Raw genomic sequence first — 21,920 nt, forward strand, 5'->3', positions numbered from 1 at the left:
AGGAGGAGACGGGCGGAGAGCGCGGGCGGGCGGGTGATGGCGGCCGGAAAAAAATAATAAAAAAAAAAGAAAATTCAATAATTGACGAATAAATATGAAAGGCAGTAAAAAAGGCGGCTCATGCCCTGCGTTTGCCTTGTGTTGGGGGGGAGGGGGGGGATTACAGGGCACTGTTCGGCAGAAAAAAAAAGGCCCCGGAGAGACGAGAAACCGGCGTTGCCTTTTAATTTTGGTTGCCAGTTGCCAGTTGCCAACACGTACTCGGGTACGGAGTACTCAGTAATTAAATACCTAGGTTAGTAGTTACCAAGCTAATTACTTGCTCAGGTAATAAGGTAGGTACCTGCCTACCCAACTACTTACCCAAATAAAAGCCCTGCCAGCTGCCACATCATCATCATCAGCATCATCATTTCCTTAGGTAGTACCCCCTCCCCCGTCCTCGCCGCGCCGCACACTCACCACTCCCACTTGGACAGCGACGGGCGGATCGGGTTGGTGGTGCCGGCCCTGCCAGACCCACCCCTACGCAACACGACCCGACACGAGACACAGCGCCCACGCACGTCGTCTAAATTTCATCAGGGGAAGAAGGGAGGGGAAAAAAAAACATGACTGAGGAAAAAAAATTGCTGTTGCATTGAAAATATCCCCCATCTTCTCTTGATACATGTCGAGGCCAAAATAAAAATAAAAAACGCAAAAGAAAGAGGAGAGGGGGGAGGGGGGGGGAGCCGGGAGAAATCAGGATCCCAAAAACCCAACAGCCACAAAACGTTCAACTTGGCCTTGGCCTCCTCCTCCTTCTCTCCCTTCCTTCCTCCTCCCCCCTCTGTTTGCTCCGCTCCGGCCCTCGGTGCTGCCGTATCGCCGCCCAGTGCGAGCTACCTGTGCGCCAGCACTGTGTCGCCAAACCCTACAGCGGCCCATTCACTGACCGTTCACTGACCTTTCACTGACCGCAGCGGCCCTCCTCCACCTGGCCCCGGGGCGCCCATGCCAAGCGCCGGCCTCCTCCGTTCCCCGTACAGTGCCCTGGCGAGCTCCTGGCGGTTGGCATGGGAAATGTTGATGAAGCTCTGGAAAGGAGGAACTGAAAAGAAGCGTAAAGAAAAGAAAAGAAAAAAGAAAGAAAGTGTCGCAAGCAACCAGATCAGAATGAACAAGACGGAATCCTGCTATACTGTCCAATATTGAAACACCTCCCGGCATCACCTTGTCCTCATCACCACGCGTTGGGCATCATCTACCAATACCATCCCGCTTCGACACAGCCTCGCACACCACCGAGGCCGACTTCCCCTCACATGCCGCATTCCTATAACTACCAAATGGCCTGTTTTCTCGCCTCACGTCGACCACTCCATCGTCACTCGACCACTCGACCACTTGACCACTTTGGCACTCCAGCGTCTCGCCTTCTTAGCCTGCCCGCCTTGTCTTGACCGACCGGCCGGCCGGCCGATCGAGTTTCTCCTCTTTTCCTCTCTCCCCTGTTACTTACCCTCTTGCCATCTTACCTTGTTACCTTGTCACCTTGTTCCCCTCTCACCCGACCTCACCTCCCGCTTGCTCCTCCCATAATTACATACCACGGTCACTACGTGGCCAGTGAATTACTCACCCCCTCCTTCTCATCCCTACGGATACTCTACCTCGATTCCCGACAGATCTCGACAGTGGACCCTTCTCTGTCCAAACGCTCATCCGCCTTCCAAACGCCCTGTTTCTTTATGATGCACTCCATCGCATCGCACACACATACTAATTAGCACGCACAATCCCACGCACGCACTCAATCAATCAACCACCCATTCATTCATTCATTCACTCATCCACCCGCTCGCTCAATCCTGTCCTACCCAACCTTGTCGTCCGATAAACGACCAACCCAACCACCTCGCAGCATCTCGCGCCCACCCCGTCCTACGCTTCTCCTCCCACGCCAATCCGGGGCTTCTACGCGGCCTCCCATCATGGCGTCGACCCGCTGCCAGCCTGCGCGCGTCAAGGCACCACGGTAGCGTCAATCTGCTGCCCCTTCTCGTCGCGTTCCTGCGACACGCACGCCATCTCGTCGATGCTCGTCAACCTCGCAGCCCTGCGCCCGCTACCTCGTCTTATCCTGTCCTCTTGTCGCCCGTTTTTTTCCCTCGCCTACAGTCTCCCTACCTGGCCTCGTTTGGGATCTGCACTCCCGCTCTCCAGCCCTCCAGCCTTCCAGCCTTCCAGCCTCCAGCGCCACACATCTCCTCCCATGTGTTGCTCCTTGGGCCGGCCGCACGCCGCACACCGTCACAGCAACCTCCAAGATAATCCCTCATCAAGCAAACAACGCTCGTCGGTGGCGTCCAGCCCCGAGCCCTTCCCGCTGCAGAACTAGTCTTGATTGGAGAGTCGCCAGCGACATGTCTCACATCCAGATGCAGGCCTGTACTAAGTAATTTGGGGGCACCCCGTTCTGCCCCTCCACCGATACCAGTTACCATCTTGCCATCATCTTGCCTGGCGCTCGTCGCGCATGTACGACTGGGCGAACAAGGCAAGGCCACCGAATGCCACCCTGCGTTCTGCGTCCTTGCTTTTTTACTTGTGCTGCTTTCTTTCGCCGGCGCTGACCACCCATTCTCTCCCCCCCCCCTCCCCGCCTGTCTGCCGTTTGCTGGCGCGCGTTGTCTGCTCCGACCAGTTTGCACCCGCGTTGCGCCCTCGCCCTGCTTAACAAGTCAAGTTTGGCGTCAACGTCTCAGCCAAGACTCGGTCAAACAAGAATAAGATAAGAATAAAACACGGTGCCAGAGCCAGAGCCAGAGCCAGAGCCAGAATCTGGCCGTAAATTCCAGGTTCATCCCAACTCACCTTCCCAAAGCAACACTTGGGCTCCGGACCCAGGCCGCTCCCAGACATGCGAGGCACGCCGACACCCTACGTTCGGCACGGCAAATCCTGAACCTAGACAGACCATCTCCGCGACATGATGCGCCGGCCACACCTTGCATAGTTGATGCGGTCTCGTCTTCCGGAGATACATGTCTCACCGCGAGGCGGCGACCCGCTTCCACGCCGCGTAGCCAATCCTCCAACGGGCGCGCCACGCACTCTGGTCGCCCCCTTGAAGCTCTGACCAAAAGCCGGTTGCTTTGTCCTGGACGTCCCGTAGACATTGACAACCCGTCCTCACTTTCGCGGCCGGGCCCTTCCACACCTCCTGTCCCTGTGGGGCCGGACACAGTCTCCTCGCCCAGCTCTGCGGCAAATCAAATCCCCCAGCTCCCACTCTGGTCCTCGCCGACTCGGCTTGTGCAAGGTGCTAATTTTAACCTCGACGAGAGGGGGGCCTGATAATTTGCGAGGCCCGGCAACACGAGCAGCATAACTGGGCAATCATCCTCGACGGATGGCCGGTCTCGACCCACCCCGCTCCGCTCCTTTCAGTTTGTCCGTCACACCAACGGCTCAATAGCGCCCCTTGCTGTTTAGTAGTCGCAACTGAACACGCACCTCCCCGACTCCCCCCGCCTCCCCCCGCCTCCTTTGTTGGCCCGGAGCCTGCTACGCGCTCGCCCGTATTCGCGTCAGCTCTACCGAGTACACCGGCTCACTACCTCTGAGTATGCCTCCTTGTCATCACTCGCCGCCCCGGACTGTGGCGCTCCTGTCCCCATCGTCTCGTGCGGACGGAGTGCTGAGTAGAGTCATGCTTCCCAACCCCGCCGCGGCCTCGGGCATACCAGTACATACGTCGACACACGCTCGAAACCCGGCCTCCACTCGGTGCTAGACCGGTACCTCCGGAGCTCCCGCTCAACCTGAGCCTGGCTGATTCTTTTCCCTTTCGGTGCAGTGCCGAATGGATGGCCCGGCATTTCGTCAAAAGGAATAATAGACCAAATTGTATTGGCCATGACGTAGCCAACATTCCTCTCTACCAGGCCGGCCTCAGTCCTACGCCAGCCCTCGTACAGCTGGTGGCGCTCACTCGTACCTACCTCCCTGCCTACTCAACCGCAAATGCGACCGGCTCTACAGGAAAACTGACCCAAGCTTGCCGAACAAGAGCGTTGCATTTTCCATGGCCAACCAAGAAGAAACCCCAAACTGAAGGCTGGCAGCGCATCATCATCATCATGCCATTAGATCAGCCATTGCCCGCACTGCCCATTAAGACCTTTATCTAGAGTGGTAGCTCGCCAAACCTGTGATGCCTCATCTCTACCCATGATTCGAACAGTGAACCACTTTGCTACAAAACACTATCCAGGCAAAGATATCTCTCTTGTCGGCATGTCGGCTACATACCGTAGCTTCGCAAGCGTGCTGTTCTCTCTCTGACTTCGTTTGCTCAGTGCACGGTGTCTCTCGTACACCAGCGCCATCGCGGTCTGTGGACGCGAAAGGCTACGTCTGTGCCACCAAAAGAAATGAAATCAAACAGGCTTGGCTTTTTTTCCTTTTTTCTTTTTTTTGCCACATGCTCTTTCCGACTCGCCTGATTGGGTACGCGGCTACAAGTAGTCTTTTTTTTTTTTTCCTATCATCATTATGGCGTGTTCACAGCACTTTGCATGTATCCTGATTTGCGGCTGTGGCGCCTATCGTTTATAGCAGACAGTCGATGGGTCGAAAAGTCGAAACGACGTCATCAACGAGACTGTCATTTCAAAAAAAAGAAATATTATATAGCCTGGCCTTGGCAGTTGTTGTATGATCTGTATCTCTCATCTTCTCCTCGATTTTTTTTTTTTTTTTTTTTTTTTTTTGGTCAGAACATGTCATGGTTGTGTATGCGGCAGCCTCTACATGGCCGTAGACCATGCAGTCACAACCTTTCCTTGACAACAGTCAGACAGGAAGGATGACGGCATCTTGTTTGTGCACTTTATTTGTGGCAAGAAAAATGAGTCGCAGTTGGGGGGAAATAGAGTATTATCTATGTTTGCCCGACTCATGTTGGCCGGTTTCTTATACTGTTAGCCCGACCTGCGCCTGCTAACCTACACCCCTGGAGCATCACCAGGATCCAACCTCATTCGACTATCACTTTTCGCTGTGACGAGTTCCGTTGGTTCTCTCAGCAGCCGCTCATGATTCCTTCATTTGAGCATAGCATCATGGACCCATGATGCTGCCCATAAATATACAGTGGAAATGGTGCCACCGTTTTCGACTGTCACGCCTCTGCCTAGGAGGTGGCGAGCAATGTGACATGCCGCTTGCCGCTCTTGCACTCTAGTACCCGCTCCACCCAGCCCATCGGGGTGTTGGGTTGGGCGTCTTCTCGTACAAGTTCTCGAGACGCTCCGCCCGGTATACGTGGTGCGTGAGGGTGACCTCGTTCTGCCTGCGGGCCGTTGCTGACTGACTCCGTACCGTGTCGCGTCGGGATCGGAACCGGCCGAGGTGATGAGCGTGCGCAAGAAGTGCCCGCGAGCGCGCATCGGAGGGCGGAAAGAGAATTTTCTGAGTGGAGAAGAGCGTCTCGAGCAGCACAAAAGTGTTGGCGAAGAGAAGAGGATGGTGGTGGTGTTGTCGGCGGTATACCCATTCGTGGTGTCCGGCTCTGATGACACTTTCCCGCTCCGAAATCGGGTGAACTTGGCGAACTTGGCGATTCTCTAGAAAGCCGCAGTTCTTCCCTGAGGAAACGTTGTCAGATGGAAAATGTCGAGGATTCGGTGCTTCCGGTCGGACTGCAGATGGTCCCGCAAGTCGTGCGTGAGCCGCAGGGTCAGTCACCTGCAGCTTCTTCTTGAGCTGCGACGCCCGCAGCACCCGCTCCATGTCCACGAAAATGTCATTTTTTTCGTCACCGAAGACGCCGCCGAAGACGCCGCCGCCGCCGCCGCCATCGCGGCTGTGCGAGGGGGGAAGATGTCGTGGATGTTAGTCGCAGAACGGGACGTTAGTCTCGCCACGGCGTGCGGAAGCGGCGGAGCTCCAGCGTGCCCGGCGTGGAGAAGAGACGCGCCGAGGACGCATCGACCATGAAGAGCACCTTGAAGAGGAGGCTGGCGGCTGCTGACATGGCATTGGACGGGACAGGACGGCCCTGGGCGATGCAGTCGGCGAGTTGCCGCCGCGTCAGGCCGGGGTCCGCCCCCCGTGCGCCGAGGGCGGCAAAGAGGTCCTCGTGCGCACAAAATGCCTGCGTGGCCACGAAACCCTCGTCTACGTACTTCCCGATGAGCTTCTTGTAGAATGGAAAGTAGCGCCTCTCGCTAAGGTCGCCGAGGTTGCACGCGTTCTCGCCGCAGGCTTGACCGGCAGCACAGCTGTCACACAACAGCCACACGCCCAGAGAACGTGACCGAGGGCCAGCATGCTCCCTGCATAGATCAGCTCCAAGGAATTCGGAACGGCAGGAATCACTAAATGCTTGTGTGCTGTTGCCTGATAGTCTCTAGGATTCCTGGAGGAGGATGTGGCGGGCCGCCCACTCTAAACGCTGAGAGGTGGTAGCACCCTGCATCTCTCGGCCCGGCCTCGCCCCAATGACGTTGTGTCTGCCACGTCGAGCTGCATTTCCTGCAGGCTGAGTCAGCGGCTATGGAACTATATATGTATTGATGCTCAACTCTCCTCTTCAGCTTCCGGCTCGCTTCCCATCTGCCACCCCCTCATCTCGCGCGGTTGATGAGCAGCGCATCCAGCGGCATCACGGTGATTGTCGCGCAAGGCACAGGTCAAATAGTGCTACAGCGCCAGGAAGATCTAAATTCCGAAGCGGCTTGAGCAGCAATTTGAAGATTTGCAAAGAGTGTACGGCTCGGCGCTGCGTGACCGTATCTTCGATTCACGGAGCTTCTTGGGTACTAGGAGAGCAACCCAAATCAGCACAGGCGCTTGCGACTTTTCTGTTAAGTGCAAATCTCTTGGCGAGAGCGAGACCACGGCCGAGCTATACATCGTCCTTCAGTGTGGATCTCACGCCGCTAAGAAAGCCCGCCGTTTGTTTGACGAAGCGCACGTCGTGGGAGCTTTAGGGGCAGACTTTCGCGTCAGGATTATTGAAGGAGGTCTGCGAAAACTGATGGCGGACAAGACCGACATTGCGGCCATGTTGGGCCCAGCAGGGACACCAGGGAGGCCGAACAATACGCTTTGTGGTCGGCGTGTGCAGCTGTCGCTTGGCGTCGCTACTCGAGTGGCTACCTTGGGCGGCATCATCATGGTCCAGGCGGATTCGGGATGCTCACTCTTTGGTATGACTACTGGACATGGAATTGACGAGATTCTCGAATCAGTGGACAACGACATGCTCTCCGAAGAGTCGGATACGGATGACCGGTCTGACAGCATCCATATGGACGAATCACCCCAAAAAACGGATTCCGATAGCGACAATGAATCAGCTGAAAGACGCAAATTAGAACTCAAATTAGGAGAAGAAATTGAAAAAGCATTACATGCTTATAGGAGAGAAGATCTCTTTGAAGATGTCTTTAACTATTATGTTGGGCCTGTCTCTCATGACTCTTTTCGCCACGCCTCGGCGGAAGGAAACTGCGATTGGGCCTTGATAGCACTGGACAATGCGAGTGATCTGCTACCAAACATGCTGAATGAAAAGACCGAACTTTCGGTCTTGGACAACTCGTCAGTATCGACGATGATTGATGCAGTCGCTTTGACCAACCGAGGGGCGAAGCCTGGGCAGCTCGCTCAAAAGACGTCAAGACTCTGCATATCGCCAGGCAAAACATTGGTCCAGACAATGGACTTTAAACCCCACTCAAATTCAAGTCAGTAAGGATCCCGGGCGAAGACTGTGAAACTTCTAATACAGTGCAGCTCTCTTCTCTGGCGATTCTGGCGCATGGATCGTGAACCCCCAGAGTGGGCATGTGTATGGCCACTTGGTCGCCGTTGGCACTTTCGGAGAAGGATACGTTATACCCATAGAACAGACATTGCAGAGTATTCAAAAGCACCTGGGCGCTACCAAAGTTTCGCTTCCGTCCGTAGGGGACTTGGATCGCATGACACCCACTGCCGAAAAGAAGTCAACATCAGACCAAGCGATGAAAGGTATGTTCTACACCGACGTTTTCTGGCCAGATTGGGCGACTCCAGTTGTACCTTGAGATGGCCGCATATGCACTGAGTCCTGGACAAAGGCTTCTTCTAACACGGTCTACGAATACCTAGTGGAACGGGCACCTTTAGCCCCGCCAGCTCCTGGCAGCGTGAAATTCAGTGACATTGCTTGGAAACCGATAGATACCCAAGAAATAGCAAGAGTCTGGAATGAGTACATCCGGGCACAGAATGATTTCGCCAATAAACTGGGAGCGTCTCAAGGTAAGAGCGGGCGCGAAGTGACAGATGACAGTGGAAGCGACATAGACAAGAGAACTACTGCAGATGCATCCACCCAGCCTAGAGTAAGAGAGTGCTTTCAGGTTCCCAGACATGAACACGGCTAATAAATATCAGGATCCCAAGCTTCACGCAGGCGAAACACTCGGCTCTGATGCGCCGACCGTTGCGAGCGCCGGACCGGCCGCGGCTGGCACGTCGGTCCAGAGGCGCAGATTATGGGCCCCCAGAGCCAGAACTGGCTGCTTAAACTGCCGGTTGGTTTTTCTTTTTGTTCAAAATCAGCGCACAGCTCATCTCCAGAGCACATGGCTAACGGTGATACCGGGTGGCTCCCCAGTTCCCGTCGCGTCAAGTGCGATGAGCAAAGACCCGTCTGTGGTCGCTGTACTTCTGCTGGGCAGCAATGCAGAGGCTACAATGTCTATACAGCGAGACCTCGGGACGGTCCTTCGATTCTAGACCCTCTGAGTAGGGACTATTCGGACGCACTTCACTACTGTATGTACATTTCGAGACCTGACCTCAAGATGCCTAACAGCGCGCTACAGACCATGCTGTGATTCAGCCAGCCCTTGCACCTGATTCTCAGCAATTATGGAACGCCCGCATTGAAAACGCACAGAGTCGTCGTGAGGACTTTATATTTGTAGTCGCCTATACGCAGATATCCATGTTGTGGAGATACCTTGGTGAGGCGGTACGAGTTGACAACTTGCGGCGACCTCCCAACCAGCCCTTGCTCGTCGCTGCTTGGCAGAAGTGTCTTTTGTATCTACCAAAGCTCCTCGGAATCGTTATACGTGGCATAGCCGACACTGATGCAAACCCCATGGGCTTAGGAAAGACTCTTGATTACGTTGTTGATTTGTTCAATTACGAATTGCTAACGCAAGCATGGGCAAACTGCCAGGCCCATGCTGCAGGCTACGTCTCGCTGGCGAATTATCACGGCGGCGTCAGGGCTATCTTCACATGGCCGATAACACCCACGACGAGCTTTGCCTATCTATTAGTGTAGGTCTCTGGCTATCTATTCTTCATTCACTTGCGGCTGAGTTCTGAAGCGCTGACGTGGTCGGGGGTCCCAGGCAGTGCATTGGCGCAAACACTACGAGCTCTATAAGCAAGCAGATTTGGATATTTGACTCTTACTCGGACGAGGAGATCCAGACCATACTGGACGAAAAACCCGTATCTGCTATGCCTTGCCGAGGATACATGTTGGTTGCTATACTTCGCCTCACCCAGCTACGAGTGATTGCCGCTCGCCAGCAATACATTGACAGCACATTTCTCGTGATCGGTCGCTCCGAAATGATTACCGGACTTATGAAGAACAAGAAATTCACAGCGGGCAGGGCTCTTGTGGCCTCGGCGTGGCCGGAAGTAACCCACCAGATCTTCGAGGTGACGATCGACTTGTACGCGTTATTGATTGTGACAAAGCTAGAGCTCGAGCCCGGCTCAAGAGAGAGAGAGCAGCAGATGAATGCAAGAGGCGACAGTATAGCCGTGTTCGAGGCGACCAAGCAGATGGAGTATCTGTATGAGCAGTTCACGGAGATGGAGGACTGCAGCCACCTGCGATGGCCGCTCATCGTCATGGGGGCGGTCGCGGCAAGCTTCCCCCAAAAGTACCGGGACATGGTCGCGAGTCGCCTGCGAGGCATCTGGGACCAGCCGGTTCCCAACTGGGGGGCGAAATGGAGCCTGGAGAAGCTGGAGAAGTTTTGGACCTCGGGTAAGACTGCGTGGGACGACTGCTTCGTCGACGACGACTTTGTGCCGTGTCTCTTGTAAGGGGGGGGCGCGGCGCTCGACGACAAGAGTCCCATGACATTTCGGCCACGTGATGCCATTGATGAATGTAATGCCTGTTCCAAGAGTGACTAGTTACTGGTTTTTTCAGATTGCGAGAAAAGAAACAAGAATGAAACCATCATGTTGAGAATGCAGCAGAAAGCCTCATGACGGTCCCAATCCGTAGTCGAGTAGCCTCGAATGTTGGTGCAGTGTGACTATAAAGGTTAAAAGGGGAAAAGAAAGCACGTCGAGAATCTTGAAAGTCCTTTCTTCTCGAAATATTGACAATTACAAGCCTTGTTTGTTTTCTTCATAGCAAAGACATGAAATCCTTGGCAGCCTTGTCTGTGTCTTGACCGGTCACAACCTACCTTACCCACGGCCCAACGGCTACTGGCGTGCATTGCCCGACCCCGCCCCCCCTACTGGGTGATATGATTTCTATTTTTGAACCTTTTCTTGCTTCTTCTTTCCTTCTTCTTCTTCTTGTCATTTCCGCCGCTACCCACTTGCCACAGACCCGAGAGACAAAGGGCAGCGAAGACGAGGAGAGCCCGAGACATGCACCAACGGATACCCACAAGGCAGGGGAGGTTTAGAAGGGGTGGGCGACGGCAACAAACAAAGAAAGGCTGGCTGACCGCTGCATGTTCGCGAGACAACAGGGGTGAGAGTGACAGACCGAGTGAGAAAAAAAAAAGGGGGGGAGGGGGGAAGGGTTGTTGTTGTTGGCCTTGGCCGAGGTGACAAGAAACCGAGAAGAAGAAGAAAACAAGAAAGATGAAAAGATTCTGGGCATACATTAAGTGGACGGGAGATGACAGGGAAGGGTCAATGGCTGCGGCGCGGTGAATAAATAACAGGCAAGTTGCTGCCGCACAGAAGAAGTCTTGTGAAAAAAAGTGTCTCTGTGGACGGGACCAACAGCAAACTTGGTCTTTTTTTTTTTTTAAACAAACGGCCTTGTCTTTTTTCTCTGCAGCTTCCCTTGAAAAGTCTTACCTTTGAGACGTATTAAGACGCTATTTTCTTTTTCGCTTCTTTCGAAAAGAGCCATGCAAGGCCTTCTTACTCTGGCCGCCGTGGCATGCAGTGCTGCCGCTGCCGCTGTCGCTGCCGCTGCCGCTGTCGCTGCCGCTGCCGACACGACGACGTTTGCGCTCGACGCCGTGCCGGGAAGCAGCGCGAGCACGATGAACCTGGCCACGACCTTGGCGCAGGTATACCACAAGTACAACGTGACGCCGCCTGCATCACTATCGGCGGCGCTGCGAGCCCGGGAGGAGGAAGAAGAAGAAGACCTGCAAGACCGGCACCAGCGGCGGGGGCGGCGACGGCGGCCCGCACAACTCGGCGGGTGGGAGTCGGGCTCCGCGGCAGCGTCCCCGAGCGCCTTTACAGACAACCAGTACGTCGTCGAGGTGGACATCGGCACGCCGCCGCAGCGGTTCCGGCTCAACCCCGACACGGGCTCGGGCGACGTGTGGGTGTACGGCAGCGCGATGCCGGCGTCGTCGCTGCTGAGTCAGGCGCGGTACGACCCAGCGCGGAGCGCAACCGCGAGGCTGCTGCCGCTGGCCGTCTGGCTGGCCGGGTACATTGACTTTAGCTTCGTCGGCGGTCTCGTCTATCGGGACACGGTGACGGTGGTGACGACGGATGGAGCAGGAGCAGGAGCAGGAGGAGGAGAGGCCGCGGGCGCCGGGGGGCTGACGGTGCAGGAGCAGGGCGTGCAGGTGGCAATGCTGGTGTCCAGGAGCATCGCGGAGGACGCGGGCATGGACGGCATCTTGGGGTTGGGGTTCGACATGCTCAACTTTGCGCTTCCGACGAAGCAGAAGACGTGGCTCAGCAACATCAAGGCCCGACTCAGTGAGTCGGTGTTTACCGTCGACTTTCAATATCGAAAGCGTGAGTATATATATCAAATGGGAGGCAAGGCGGCCGGAAGATGCGCGCAACAGTACAAGAGCTAACAGAGTTGTTTTTTCTGCGCAGAGGGCAAATTTACCTTTGGGTACATTGACAAGACGATCGGCCCCATCACCTACACGCCGGTGGATGCGAGCGCAGGCTACTGGGCCTGGACCTCGCCAGGCTACGCCGTCGGAAAGGAGCCGTTCAAGAGGCGCGCGCTCAAGGGCACGCTGGACACGGGGACGACCATCATCATCGTGCCGTCCGACGTGGTCGACGACTACTACGCGAGGGTGCCGGGGGCGAGGTACAGCGCCTCCGAGCACGGGCACGTCTTTGACTGCGGCGCGGCGCTGCCGGACTTCACTTTTGGCGTGGAGGCGCACGCCACAATCACGGTTCCCGGACGATACATCAACGCATCGACGGCGGACAGCGTGCCGGGCAAGTGCGTTGGGGCACTTCAGAGCGGCGCCGGCGACATGGTGGTGTTTGGGGCGCCCGCGCTGCAGGCCGGGGTGGCCGTCTTTGACGAAGCGAGGCTGCGCATCGGCTGGGCCAACAAGACGCTGGTGGCATAGACAAGGGCACACAGCATCAGCATCAACAGCAGCCATCCTCCCCTCCCCTCCCCCATTCCCCCCCACGCGCGTGACTGGCCGACGATCCGGGGATACTGTTTTGGGATCAGCTTGCGGCTCTTTTTCGTGTCCAGGAAGCAGAGGGACGGTAAAGGTCGGCGACGTGGCGGGATGTGAGGAGCACGAGTGGGCTGTCGTTGCGTTTTGTGGCTTGATTTAGTGTGGTTCTAGGACTGGCGGGATGGGGGAGGCAGGGGCTATTAGTTTTTTAATTCTCAAACCTCGCAAAGACGGGAGATTGAGAGCGTCGCTGCTAAATTTCAAGGTTATTCTGGAGGTGGGATGGGTTGTGGTTGGAGTCTGGCCACCAAGGCAAGCCCGCGGATCGGCAGAATTGGTGTTGAGATTGAAGTTGAGGCGACGGATGGATATGAGGGGCCCAGATGAGTATGGGGAAAGTTGGAAAGCATCGTTCTCCGTAAAGGTGGTCGAGCGAGGTAGATTCTTTCTACTCGTCTCTCTCTGGTTTCTTGTCCGTCCCTGACTTCGTCTGTGACGCAGCTCGTGTTGCGGCAACCAGGGTCGGCAAGTAGGTATGCATGCATGACAGGGCGAATGCGTGACGAGGACAAGGACGAGGACATCGGTTGAGGATGGTCCAGACAAGTACGGACTACTTGAACATCGTCATGTTTTGGAGGTACTAACTAGAGAGGGTGGGCAGTTGCATGGTGGCGCTAACATGCAAGAGGCATAACCTTCCCCGCAATATGGATGGAGATGTGGAAAAACAGGATGCGTCGGAACGGACATTCCACACTAAAAATTCTGGAATTCAAACGGATTCGCATGAACAAGCACCGAGGGGAGGGGTCTGGTATGACGCAGGCTGAATTCGCAGACGGGACGAAGCTTGTCGGAGATGGTGTGAGGGTGGCGTTTGTTGATGAAGGGTTTGTAGGCGGATAGCAAAAAAGAGAAATGAGTCGGTAAAAGGAAGCGGAGATATCTTGAATTAGAGTGTCGGGATCAAAATTCAATTCAAAGACAATACAAATAAGAGAAATGATGAATCAACGAATGCAAACGGAGGGCGAGCCGGGCAACGGAAAGAAAAAAAAAGAGAGAAAAAAAGGCGCAAGAGGCGAAAGGCCCGGCACAAGATTGCCGAGAGTGCTTGGCGATATTGCCTATATCGGACTAGAGACGACGCCAGCTGATGACCAGGGCTTACAGACTGATACGCGCGCGGGGGGGCTTCTTTTTTTTTCTCTCCCTCTCTCTCATTCTTCTCAAATTTCTTGTATTATTTTGTCTTTCTGCTAACCCCGTTTTTTTTTTAATATTTTATGGATCATTTCTTCGTTCGCTCATTGTCCGGTCACGTCACCGGGGCAAGAGGGGCGAGGGGGGATGCGCTGGGGGATGTGCTGATGCATTGTAACGTGCGCCTGGGGGACAGGGGGGGGGAGGTATTCTTGAATAACGCTGGGCGGTCTGGCAGCATGAATCGGGCAAGTTTGAAGACGAGGAATTTTTTTTTTTTTAAAAAAGGTTCAGAGGTACTCATGTCTGACTCGTCATGTTTATAATTGCTCTTCTCGTTTTTTTTTTCTTTTCTCCTAGTCCTTGTGAAATCTTATATCTATCACACCATATTATTGTCTCGTTATAGCATCGGGCCAGGCAGGGCTTGTTGGGGTGGAGTCGCCCAGGCGGGAGGGACAAAGTTGGGGTAGCAACAGGTAGTTAGGTACGTATAGTAGGTTGCAAACGGGCGCGCGCTGGCAAACGGGCATTTCAGGTAAGAAGCAAAAAAAAGGCAAGCATCTTGTTTATTACTGTATACATTCTACACGGTGCTCGCAGATGAGATGAAGTAGTAGTAGCAGCAGCAAAAGAATATGAAAAAAAGGAAAGAAAAAAAAAGGAAAAAAATTGAGCCATAACCTCGGCAGCCATCAATGCATCATGGTCAAACCACACCAGGAGCAACCCCATTGTCTCGACATGACGATGCCTCTCGACACCTAGCTCAATTTGAGTTTTGATTATGCACGGCCGTCTGCAACAGGGTCTTGCCTGGCTGTCGATGTCTACGTATTACTGGTACAGAGTATCCATCCAACAGGTGAAATCCATCTCCTCCCATTTGCACCAGCAGCTCGAAAACGGATGGGCTCGTTCACGACTGTATCAGTATTCTTGGGTACTGTACAACTTACCGCATGGAGAGGCGGCCAACACTCTGTCCCTCCCACCACACCATCTCCAGATATGGACGCCATGGAAATGGTCTAATCAAAGTCATTATATCGAGTGTGGGGTCGGTTCTCTAATGAATCCATTCATCATATATTTATTTATCCTTTCATCTACTTTTTTTCCCCCGGCCCTGCAACGGACTGGCAATGTGAAGGAATGCGGCAAACGGCAAATGGCTTTTGGTGGTTGGTTGGTATGGCTGATGGATGGTGTGGTTGAGCCCCGTTTGCCCTCCCTCTTCCCCGCAAGCAGCGCCGGGTTCGCAGCGGCCAGGCAGCTGGCGGGTCATGATTCCCCAAAATGACTCCAGCAAGTCCAGCTCGTGCCTTGACCATCCCCAACTCCCCTGCTCTCGCCCCTCCATCGATCCCTGCAGTGCTGCAATGCCTGCCCTTATACTTAATCCTTACTGCAGGAATTTGTTTACCAGTTGCCAGTCAGAGCCTCTTTAACCACCCCAATGCAACTACTTCATTTTTATTCATTTTTATTTTTTCATTCTTATTCTTTCCACCTCTGATTTTCTCCATCTTCTTGGCCGCAAAAGAGCCCCAACCAACTCCATCACTCCATCACTCCATCACTCCATGATCCATGCTCCTACCTAGTCAATAGGCTATTCATGTTGCTATCCAATCCAGTGCAGCTCAAAAATAATAGGCCCCCTCACCCCCCCCCCCCAAATGGCCCGCTCTTGACTCTTTACGGACTATGCCCGATGGATGCTCTTACGGATTACACTCGGCTCCTTTTTTGCCTGCCCTAAAACATCCTGGCATCCATCCTGGCCTCCAGCCTGGCATCCATCCTGGCATCCCATGATTAGCTCTTCGACAGCTCTAGATCGACCACAAGTTTCACTTTTCGACTCTAGCCTCGCTGCCCGCCCTGCCATGCCTGCCTGCCTCGCTTTGCCTGCCCGCTGAGCAGCCTCGCGACTAAGCTAGGGCCTCTCCGTCTCCTCGTCACTCTTCTCTGTACCCTCCCCCATCTAAGTAGGTGTTTCTCTCTCCGGTGCCTTTGAAAGTAATAAATGCCTATTTGTATCGTGTCCTGCCCTCCCACACTCGGCCCAACCGGATTTCCTTCTTTTTTTCTTTTTCATATTATTTATTCCCTTCGTCTTCTTCTCCTCCTCCCACCCTTCTTCTTTCACCCGCACCCTCCTTCTCCCATTTCTCTGTGTTGAGTCCGGACTTGGTCTCGCACCTTGCAAGTAAATCACCATTCTCACTGCTGCAGCAGCTGCTGCCTCTTCACCACTCGTCACAGCAGGCAAATAAATACACACACACACACACAGCCAGCCAGCCATGGGTCAACACGACGTCATGGCCAGCCAGGAACCGGGTGCCGGCTCACCTCACGAAGGCATGTCGGCCAGCACCTATCTCAAGACGCGCCTCACCACCCTGCGCCCTGCCATGCTCGACCTGCCCAATCCTATCCGTCTGCTGCGCATGCTCAACGCTCAGCAGTGGGCTTTCTTCTTTATCGCCTTTGCGGCCTGGGTAAGCAATCAAAACATGATAACACTCTGCCTTGCTCCGGATACAAGATCCCCCCCCAAATCCCTTTCAGCTCTACCGAAGCTAACTTGACCCCTCCCTTGCAGACCTGGGATGCCTTTGACTTCTTCACAGTCTCCCTGACCGTCAGCGACCTCGCCGAGCAGTTTGGCAAGACAAAGACCGACATCACCTGGGGCATCACCCTCGTCCTCATGTTCCGATCCGTCGGCTCCATCACCTTTGGTATCGCCAGCGATCGCTACGGCCGCAAGTGGCCCTTTGTCGTCAACAACCTGCTCTTTATTATCCTCGAATTGGTAAGCCGATCCCCAGGATATGTCTCCCTCTCCGTGTTTTTTCCTGTCCTTTTAGTCATGTCAGCTTTGTCTTATACTTGGCGCGCATCTTTGTTCTGCTCTCTTATTACGCGGAGAGCGGGTCGCCATGACAAAAATGGCGTAACAATGAATTGGACCATTTTTGCCGGCTTGGCTGGATCTCTTGGCGTCGTGGCCCCCTCCCCTGCACTTCCCCCCCAGACCAAGTGGCTGATAACCATGGACAACGCCACGGCTCCGATTCGGCCGTTTTTTCCACCCGCCCACCCATACAAGTACAATTCTTGTTTTTGGCTAACAATCTCGACAATAATCATGTAGGGAACCGGATTCTGCCAAACCTACCCTCAGTTTCTGGCCTGCCGCGCCCTCTTCGGCGTGGCCATGGGTGGCCTCTACGGAAATGCCGCCGCCACCGCCCTGGAGGACTGCCCCGAGGCCGCCCGTGGTTTGCTCAGTGGTATGCTGCAGCAAGGTGTAAGTCTAGCCAAAATCTACTCACCCTTGTCGAAACTGTCGAAACTGTCGAAACTGTCGAGACTGTTGAGACTTTTTTCCCCCTCAATTTGTGTGTGTCTTTTACTGACACTCAAATACTCAGTATGCTTTTGGCTATCTCCTCTGCGCCGCCTTTGCCCGCGGCCTCGTCAACACCACCTCGCACGGCTGGCGGCCGCTGTACTGGTTCGGCGCCGGCCCTCCCGTGCTCTTCATCGTCTTCCGCCTGATGCTGCCCGAGACGTCCGTCTACCGCGAGCGCGAGCGTCTCCGCGAGGAGGCCCGCAACAGCGGCGCCCACGGGGCCGCCTCGGTCGGCTCCGTCTTCCTCCGCGAGGGCAAGATCGCCATCCGCCGGCACTGGCTCCTCCTCACCTACCTCGTGCTCCTCATGGCCGGCTTCAACTTTATGAGCCACGGCAGCCAGGACCTGTACCCGACCATGCTGCAGAACCAGCTCTCCTTCTCCGCCGACCAGGTCACCGTCACCCAGGTCGTCGCCAACCTCGGCGCCATGTCGGGCGGCACCGTCGTCGGCTTCCTCAGCCAGTCGGTCGGCCGCCGCATCAGCATCATCGTCTGCTGCGTCTGCGGCGGCGCCCTGCTCTACCCCTACACCTTTGTCCGCTCCGAGGCCATCATGGCCGCCGCCTTTTTCCAGCAGTTCTTCGTCCAGGGCGCCTGGGGCGTAATCCCCATCCACCTCATGGAGCTGTCCCCGGGTGCCTTCCGCACCTTTGTCGTCGGCACCTCGTACCAGCTCGGCAACCTTGTCTCGTCGGCCTCGTCCACCATCGAGTCGCGCATCGGCGAGCGCTTCCCTCTGCCTCCGACGGCCACCGCCAAGTCGCGCTACGACTACGGCCTCGTCATCTGCATCTTCATGGCCTGCGTCTACGCCTACACCATGCTGCTCACCTTCCTCGGCCCCGAGCACCTGCGCCGCAACTTTGACGTCGTCCACGACCAGGACGCCCAGGAGGCCGCCGGCTGGGACGCCATCGCCGTCGCCGCCGCGAAGGCACACCGCCGGCCCAGCGGCGCGAGCGACGAAAAGGTCGCGCACCGACGCGAGGGCGAGCACCACGAGGGGTCGATTGCGTAAGGGAGGGGAGGATCACGACGGATACCCTGGCTTTAATTATGACGTTATGTATACATTTTTGGTTGCCGATGCCGTTTTAATAAATATATATATTTATATGCCTATATCTATATCTATATTTATCTTTGTTTTCATATATAAAGACATGTAGATTGAAACCGTTCAGGCAGAAGGAACTTTTCATAGATGGAAAATGGAGCATGTCAATGCCAATGTCATTTCCCATATCCGTGCAACTGATTTGATAGATTGGGGCATGCTTTGACGTGTGCATTGACGATGAATGTAACCCAAATGGAACGTGAAATGTGGTTCCCGACTTGCCGTCCCGATTGACAATGTAACTCCAAAACATGCCGATCTAACCGTTGGAAAAGTCAAAAAGAAAAAGAAAAAAAGGGGAGACTCAAAGACGGAATCGGAATAACAATAATAGTGATAAGAATGAATTGCTGAATAAAAAAAAGGTAAATATATGATTCGCTACTATAAATCCCCTCCCTAGGCCCTAAATCAGGACATGAAAACCCGCAAACTTGATGAAAATGAAGATGGCTAAAATAACAGAATAAAGAAACGGTAAAAGTAAAACCCATCCATTGTTTCTTTTCAAAAAAAAAGTTACCATTCGTCATGCATCTCTTTGTTCATAAACCCCGTCTTCGTCTTCTCCCTGTTGTTGTCGTCGTCGTTGTTCTTCTCCTTCTTCTCTCACTGCACCCTCCCGCTCTCACTTAATCGCGACGACCGCCATGGTGGTGCTTCTTAAACTTGTGCTCGATAAAGTTGGCGCCGATGGCGCCGGCAATGGCCGCGCCCGTGGAGCCCAGGAAGCCGGCGCCGGCCTTGTGCGCCGCAAAGGCGGCACCGCCGCCGCCGACGAGGGTGGCGCCGAGGCCCTTTTCGCCGTTGGGCCCGTCGGGGCCGCCGGGGCCGCCGGGACCGCCGTACGGGCCGCCGTTGTTGGGGCCGCCGTAGGGAGCACCACCACCCTGATTGTTGTTGTTGTACTGGTTATTGTAGCTGTTGTTGTTGTCGTATTGGGGCTGCGAGCCGCCGTAGGGTGCGCCCGTGTTGTAGCCCGGCGCGGGGGAGTGGCCGCGGTTGTCGTACGACTGCTGCTGCGGCGCCGCGTAGCTGGGCTGGGACTGGCCGTAGGCGCCGGGGGGAGCGGCACCGTTGTTGTTGTAGTTGTAGTCTTGGTTGTAGCCGCCGTGGCTGCTGTTGTTGCTGTACTGCTGCGAGCCAGATGCGTATTGTGCTTGTTGGGGATAACCGCCCTGGTTATTGTAGTTGGGCTGTCCGCCATAGGGAGCGCCGCCGCCACCGTAGTAATCTTGGTTGGACATGGTGTGTGTGTGTGTGTGTGTGTGTGTGCAAGGAGCGAGGTAACGAGGTAGCGATGAAACTTGTTAAAGTTCTCGCTATAAAATTAATTCGCCTGAATAAATTTCAAGGTTGAAGTAATGAGGGAAAGATGGAAAAGAAGAAAAAAGGCAGAATGTGGGAGGTGGTGGGAGAATTAAATAAGCATCAAAGATGGCGCCGAAAGAGCAAAGCCCCTCCTCCCTGATGATGACGATGAGCCCGTTTCCCATGTCATCATACCTAAGCTCCGAGGAGAATGAAACCCCGCGAGGCAGAAACGCCTACCTGTGGCTAACAGGTACCCAACTACTGGTAACAGGTATGTAGAGTGAACTACGGAGTACCTAAAGGCTAAAGGGCACTGGCTAATTGGTGCTCAGTAAAGAGGAGAGCCTGGCCCAGCTAGTGGTGGCGCAGCAGCCACGCACAACCACCTCTGCGGCTTCGGCGAAAGGAGGCTTGGCTTTTGCTCTTGTGCTACGGAAAGCTTCTGTAGCGTAATCCGTGGTTGTGGTGTGTGCCAGCGCCTCAATCCCGTGCTGCTCTGGTGTGTGCAGTAGTTACAGTGCAGTGCTGTGTGCTGTGCTGTGCTGCGCTGGCCCCCCAGCCACAATGAACCGGGGTTCACCGCGCTCCAGCCAGCCGCCAACGGAGGGCATCCCGCACACCCGTACGCACCGCCCCGACGACAGTGTGGCGCAGCATCTGGCTCACCAGGTACAACGTGCAGTGCCAAGAGACACCCACGCACCTTGTGACTGCGGCTCTTCCGAACTGGTTGGACCCTGGTGTGGTTTTTTTTTTTTTTAATTATTATTTTGGTGTTTGCCCTTTCTCATGCAGTAGAATGCAAACAAAAATAGCCTTCGGTACCTCGGCGTTCGGACATTCTAGAAAGACACGATCCTTTGTCTCGACATGGTTCAAGAGTCCGATCCTGCCATCTCCATCTCCAGCAGCCATGACGTACCAACGCCCATGATGGGGGTCGGTCCCTTGATTATAGCCGAGTAAAGTATTTGCGCTGCTGCCGAGTACTTTTAGTACATCCTTGTAACTCGCCCTCCCCTCTTCCCTCTTGCCTCTCCACGACATTAGACATCGACGGCCGGCCAAAAAGCCTCCTCCGCCGCCAGCACCTCCCGCCACTTGACCAGCCCGCGCCGCAGCAGCGCCTCGCGCGCCTCCCCGCCCTGCGCCCGCACGGCGTCATCGAGGATGGCCCCGAGCCTGTCCACAAACGCGACAAACTCGTCGCCCGTCCAGTTGGCAATGAACGCGCGCCGCACCGCGCCGCCGTCCTCGTCGTCCTCGCCCGCCTTGCCCGCGTCCATGTGCGACTTGGCCCAGGTCCAGGCGTCCAGGTAGCACCGCTCCGTGCCGTAAAACACCACCGCAGCTTCGAGCCACCGCAGCGGCTGCCCCTCCGGGACCGGCTCGGCCGTCCGCAGCCCGTCAAAGAGCGCCTCAAACTGCCGCAGCCCGTCCAGCTTGGCCGACGCCGGCACGCGCCCGCTCGAGGCGTCGACGGGCAGGTTCACGTCGAGGCCGTACCGCGTCGCCGTCGAGACGAAGAAGCCCGCCTCCCGCTGGATGTTGACCAGCGCGTCAATGGTCCACGCCAGCAGCGCCGAGGCGGGGTCTTCGTCGTCGTCGTTGGTGGTGGTGGTGGTGGTGGTGGTGGTGGTGGCGCCGCCAGAAGGGCCAACAACCTCGGGCAGCTGCAGCAGAGACAGCAGACTCCCCGCCGCGCGTATATACCCGTGAATGTACAGCCGGTCGTTGGCGAGCCACCGCCCGAGAATGGCCTTGGGGAGGGTGCCCTCGGCCGCCCGCCGCAGGAACGGCGACTGCGTGGCGCGCTGGTACCCCGCTGGGTCCGAAGTGATGAGCGACTCCGTAAATGGCAGTGACATGCTTATCAAGAACCACTGTACGTAGGATTTAGCACATCGTAAACCAAGGATGTAGGCGGAAGAGATAAACCCGCCAAAGGATTGGATAACGTAGCGCAAGTAGGACTTGTCGCATATAACTGGTGCGTATGCAGGTGCAGTAGTGAGTGGGCTGCCAGGCAAGCCCTTGATGCAGCTAAAGAATCAGCCTTCGGCATAAGATTGATTGCCTTACCCCTCAGCCGCAGAATACCCAAGTCGAGGCTCTAGCGATGATTGGGTTTATATCCATTTTTCGAAAATTGCGATACGGATTT

General features: G+C 55.3%; 6 protein-coding genes across 6 annotated transcripts; 3 read left to right on the forward strand and 3 right to left on the reverse strand.

Annotated features, from left to right (window-relative positions):
- Positions 1–5,229: 5,229 nt before the first annotated feature.
- V2A60_006864 (uncharacterized protein) lies at positions 5,230–7,050 on the reverse strand (the record flags this gene model as incomplete). Its single annotated transcript, XM_083258154.1, has 3 exons — positions 5,230–5,854; positions 5,916–6,326; positions 6,968–7,050. 3 exons carry the CDS (start codon positions 7,048–7,050, stop codon positions 5,230–5,232), a joined length of 1,119 nt encoding a protein of 372 aa, XP_083114280.1.
- A 1,577-nt stretch (positions 7,051–8,627) lies between these two features.
- On the forward strand, positions 8,628–10,122 carry V2A60_006865 (Zn(II)2Cys6 transcription factor domain-containing protein; the record flags this gene model as incomplete). Its single annotated transcript, XM_083258155.1, has 3 exons — positions 8,628–8,820; positions 8,871–9,336; positions 9,411–10,122. 3 exons carry the CDS (start codon positions 8,628–8,630, stop codon positions 10,120–10,122), a joined length of 1,371 nt encoding a protein of 456 aa, XP_083114281.1.
- Positions 10,123–11,180: 1,058 nt separating this feature from the next.
- V2A60_006866 (pepsin-like aspartic protease) lies at positions 11,181–12,623 on the forward strand (the record flags this gene model as incomplete). The annotated part of the gene is made up of 2 exons (XM_083258156.1): positions 11,181–12,036; positions 12,124–12,623. 2 exons carry the CDS (start codon positions 11,181–11,183, stop codon positions 12,621–12,623), a joined length of 1,356 nt encoding a protein of 451 aa, XP_083114282.1.
- A 3,578-nt stretch (positions 12,624–16,201) lies between these two features.
- On the forward strand, positions 16,202–18,340 carry V2A60_006867 (major facilitator superfamily domain-containing protein; the record flags this gene model as incomplete). Its single annotated transcript, XM_083258157.1, has 4 exons — positions 16,202–16,399; positions 16,504–16,716; positions 17,059–17,214; positions 17,339–18,340. The coding sequence occupies 4 exons, from the start codon at positions 16,202–16,204 to the stop codon at positions 18,338–18,340; spliced, it is 1,569 nt and encodes a 522-aa protein (XP_083114283.1).
- Positions 18,341–19,074: 734 nt separating this feature from the next.
- On the reverse strand, positions 19,075–19,689 carry V2A60_006868 (uncharacterized protein; the record flags this gene model as incomplete). Its single annotated transcript, XM_083258158.1, has 1 exon — positions 19,075–19,689. One exon carries the CDS (start codon positions 19,687–19,689, stop codon positions 19,075–19,077), a length of 615 nt encoding a protein of 204 aa, XP_083114284.1.
- A 1,113-nt stretch (positions 19,690–20,802) lies between these two features.
- Positions 20,803–21,624, reverse strand: V2A60_006869 (uncharacterized protein; the record flags this gene model as incomplete). Its single annotated transcript, XM_083258159.1, has 1 exon — positions 20,803–21,624. One exon carries the CDS (start codon positions 21,622–21,624, stop codon positions 20,803–20,805), a length of 822 nt encoding a protein of 273 aa, XP_083114285.1.
- Positions 21,625–21,920: the final 296 nt, after the last annotated feature.

Source organism: Cordyceps javanica, chromosome 4, assembly GCF_051103115.1.
Source record: "Cordyceps javanica chromosome 4, complete sequence".
In the NCBI taxonomy this organism is placed as follows: domain Eukaryota; kingdom Fungi; phylum Ascomycota; class Sordariomycetes; order Hypocreales; family Cordycipitaceae; genus Cordyceps; species Cordyceps javanica.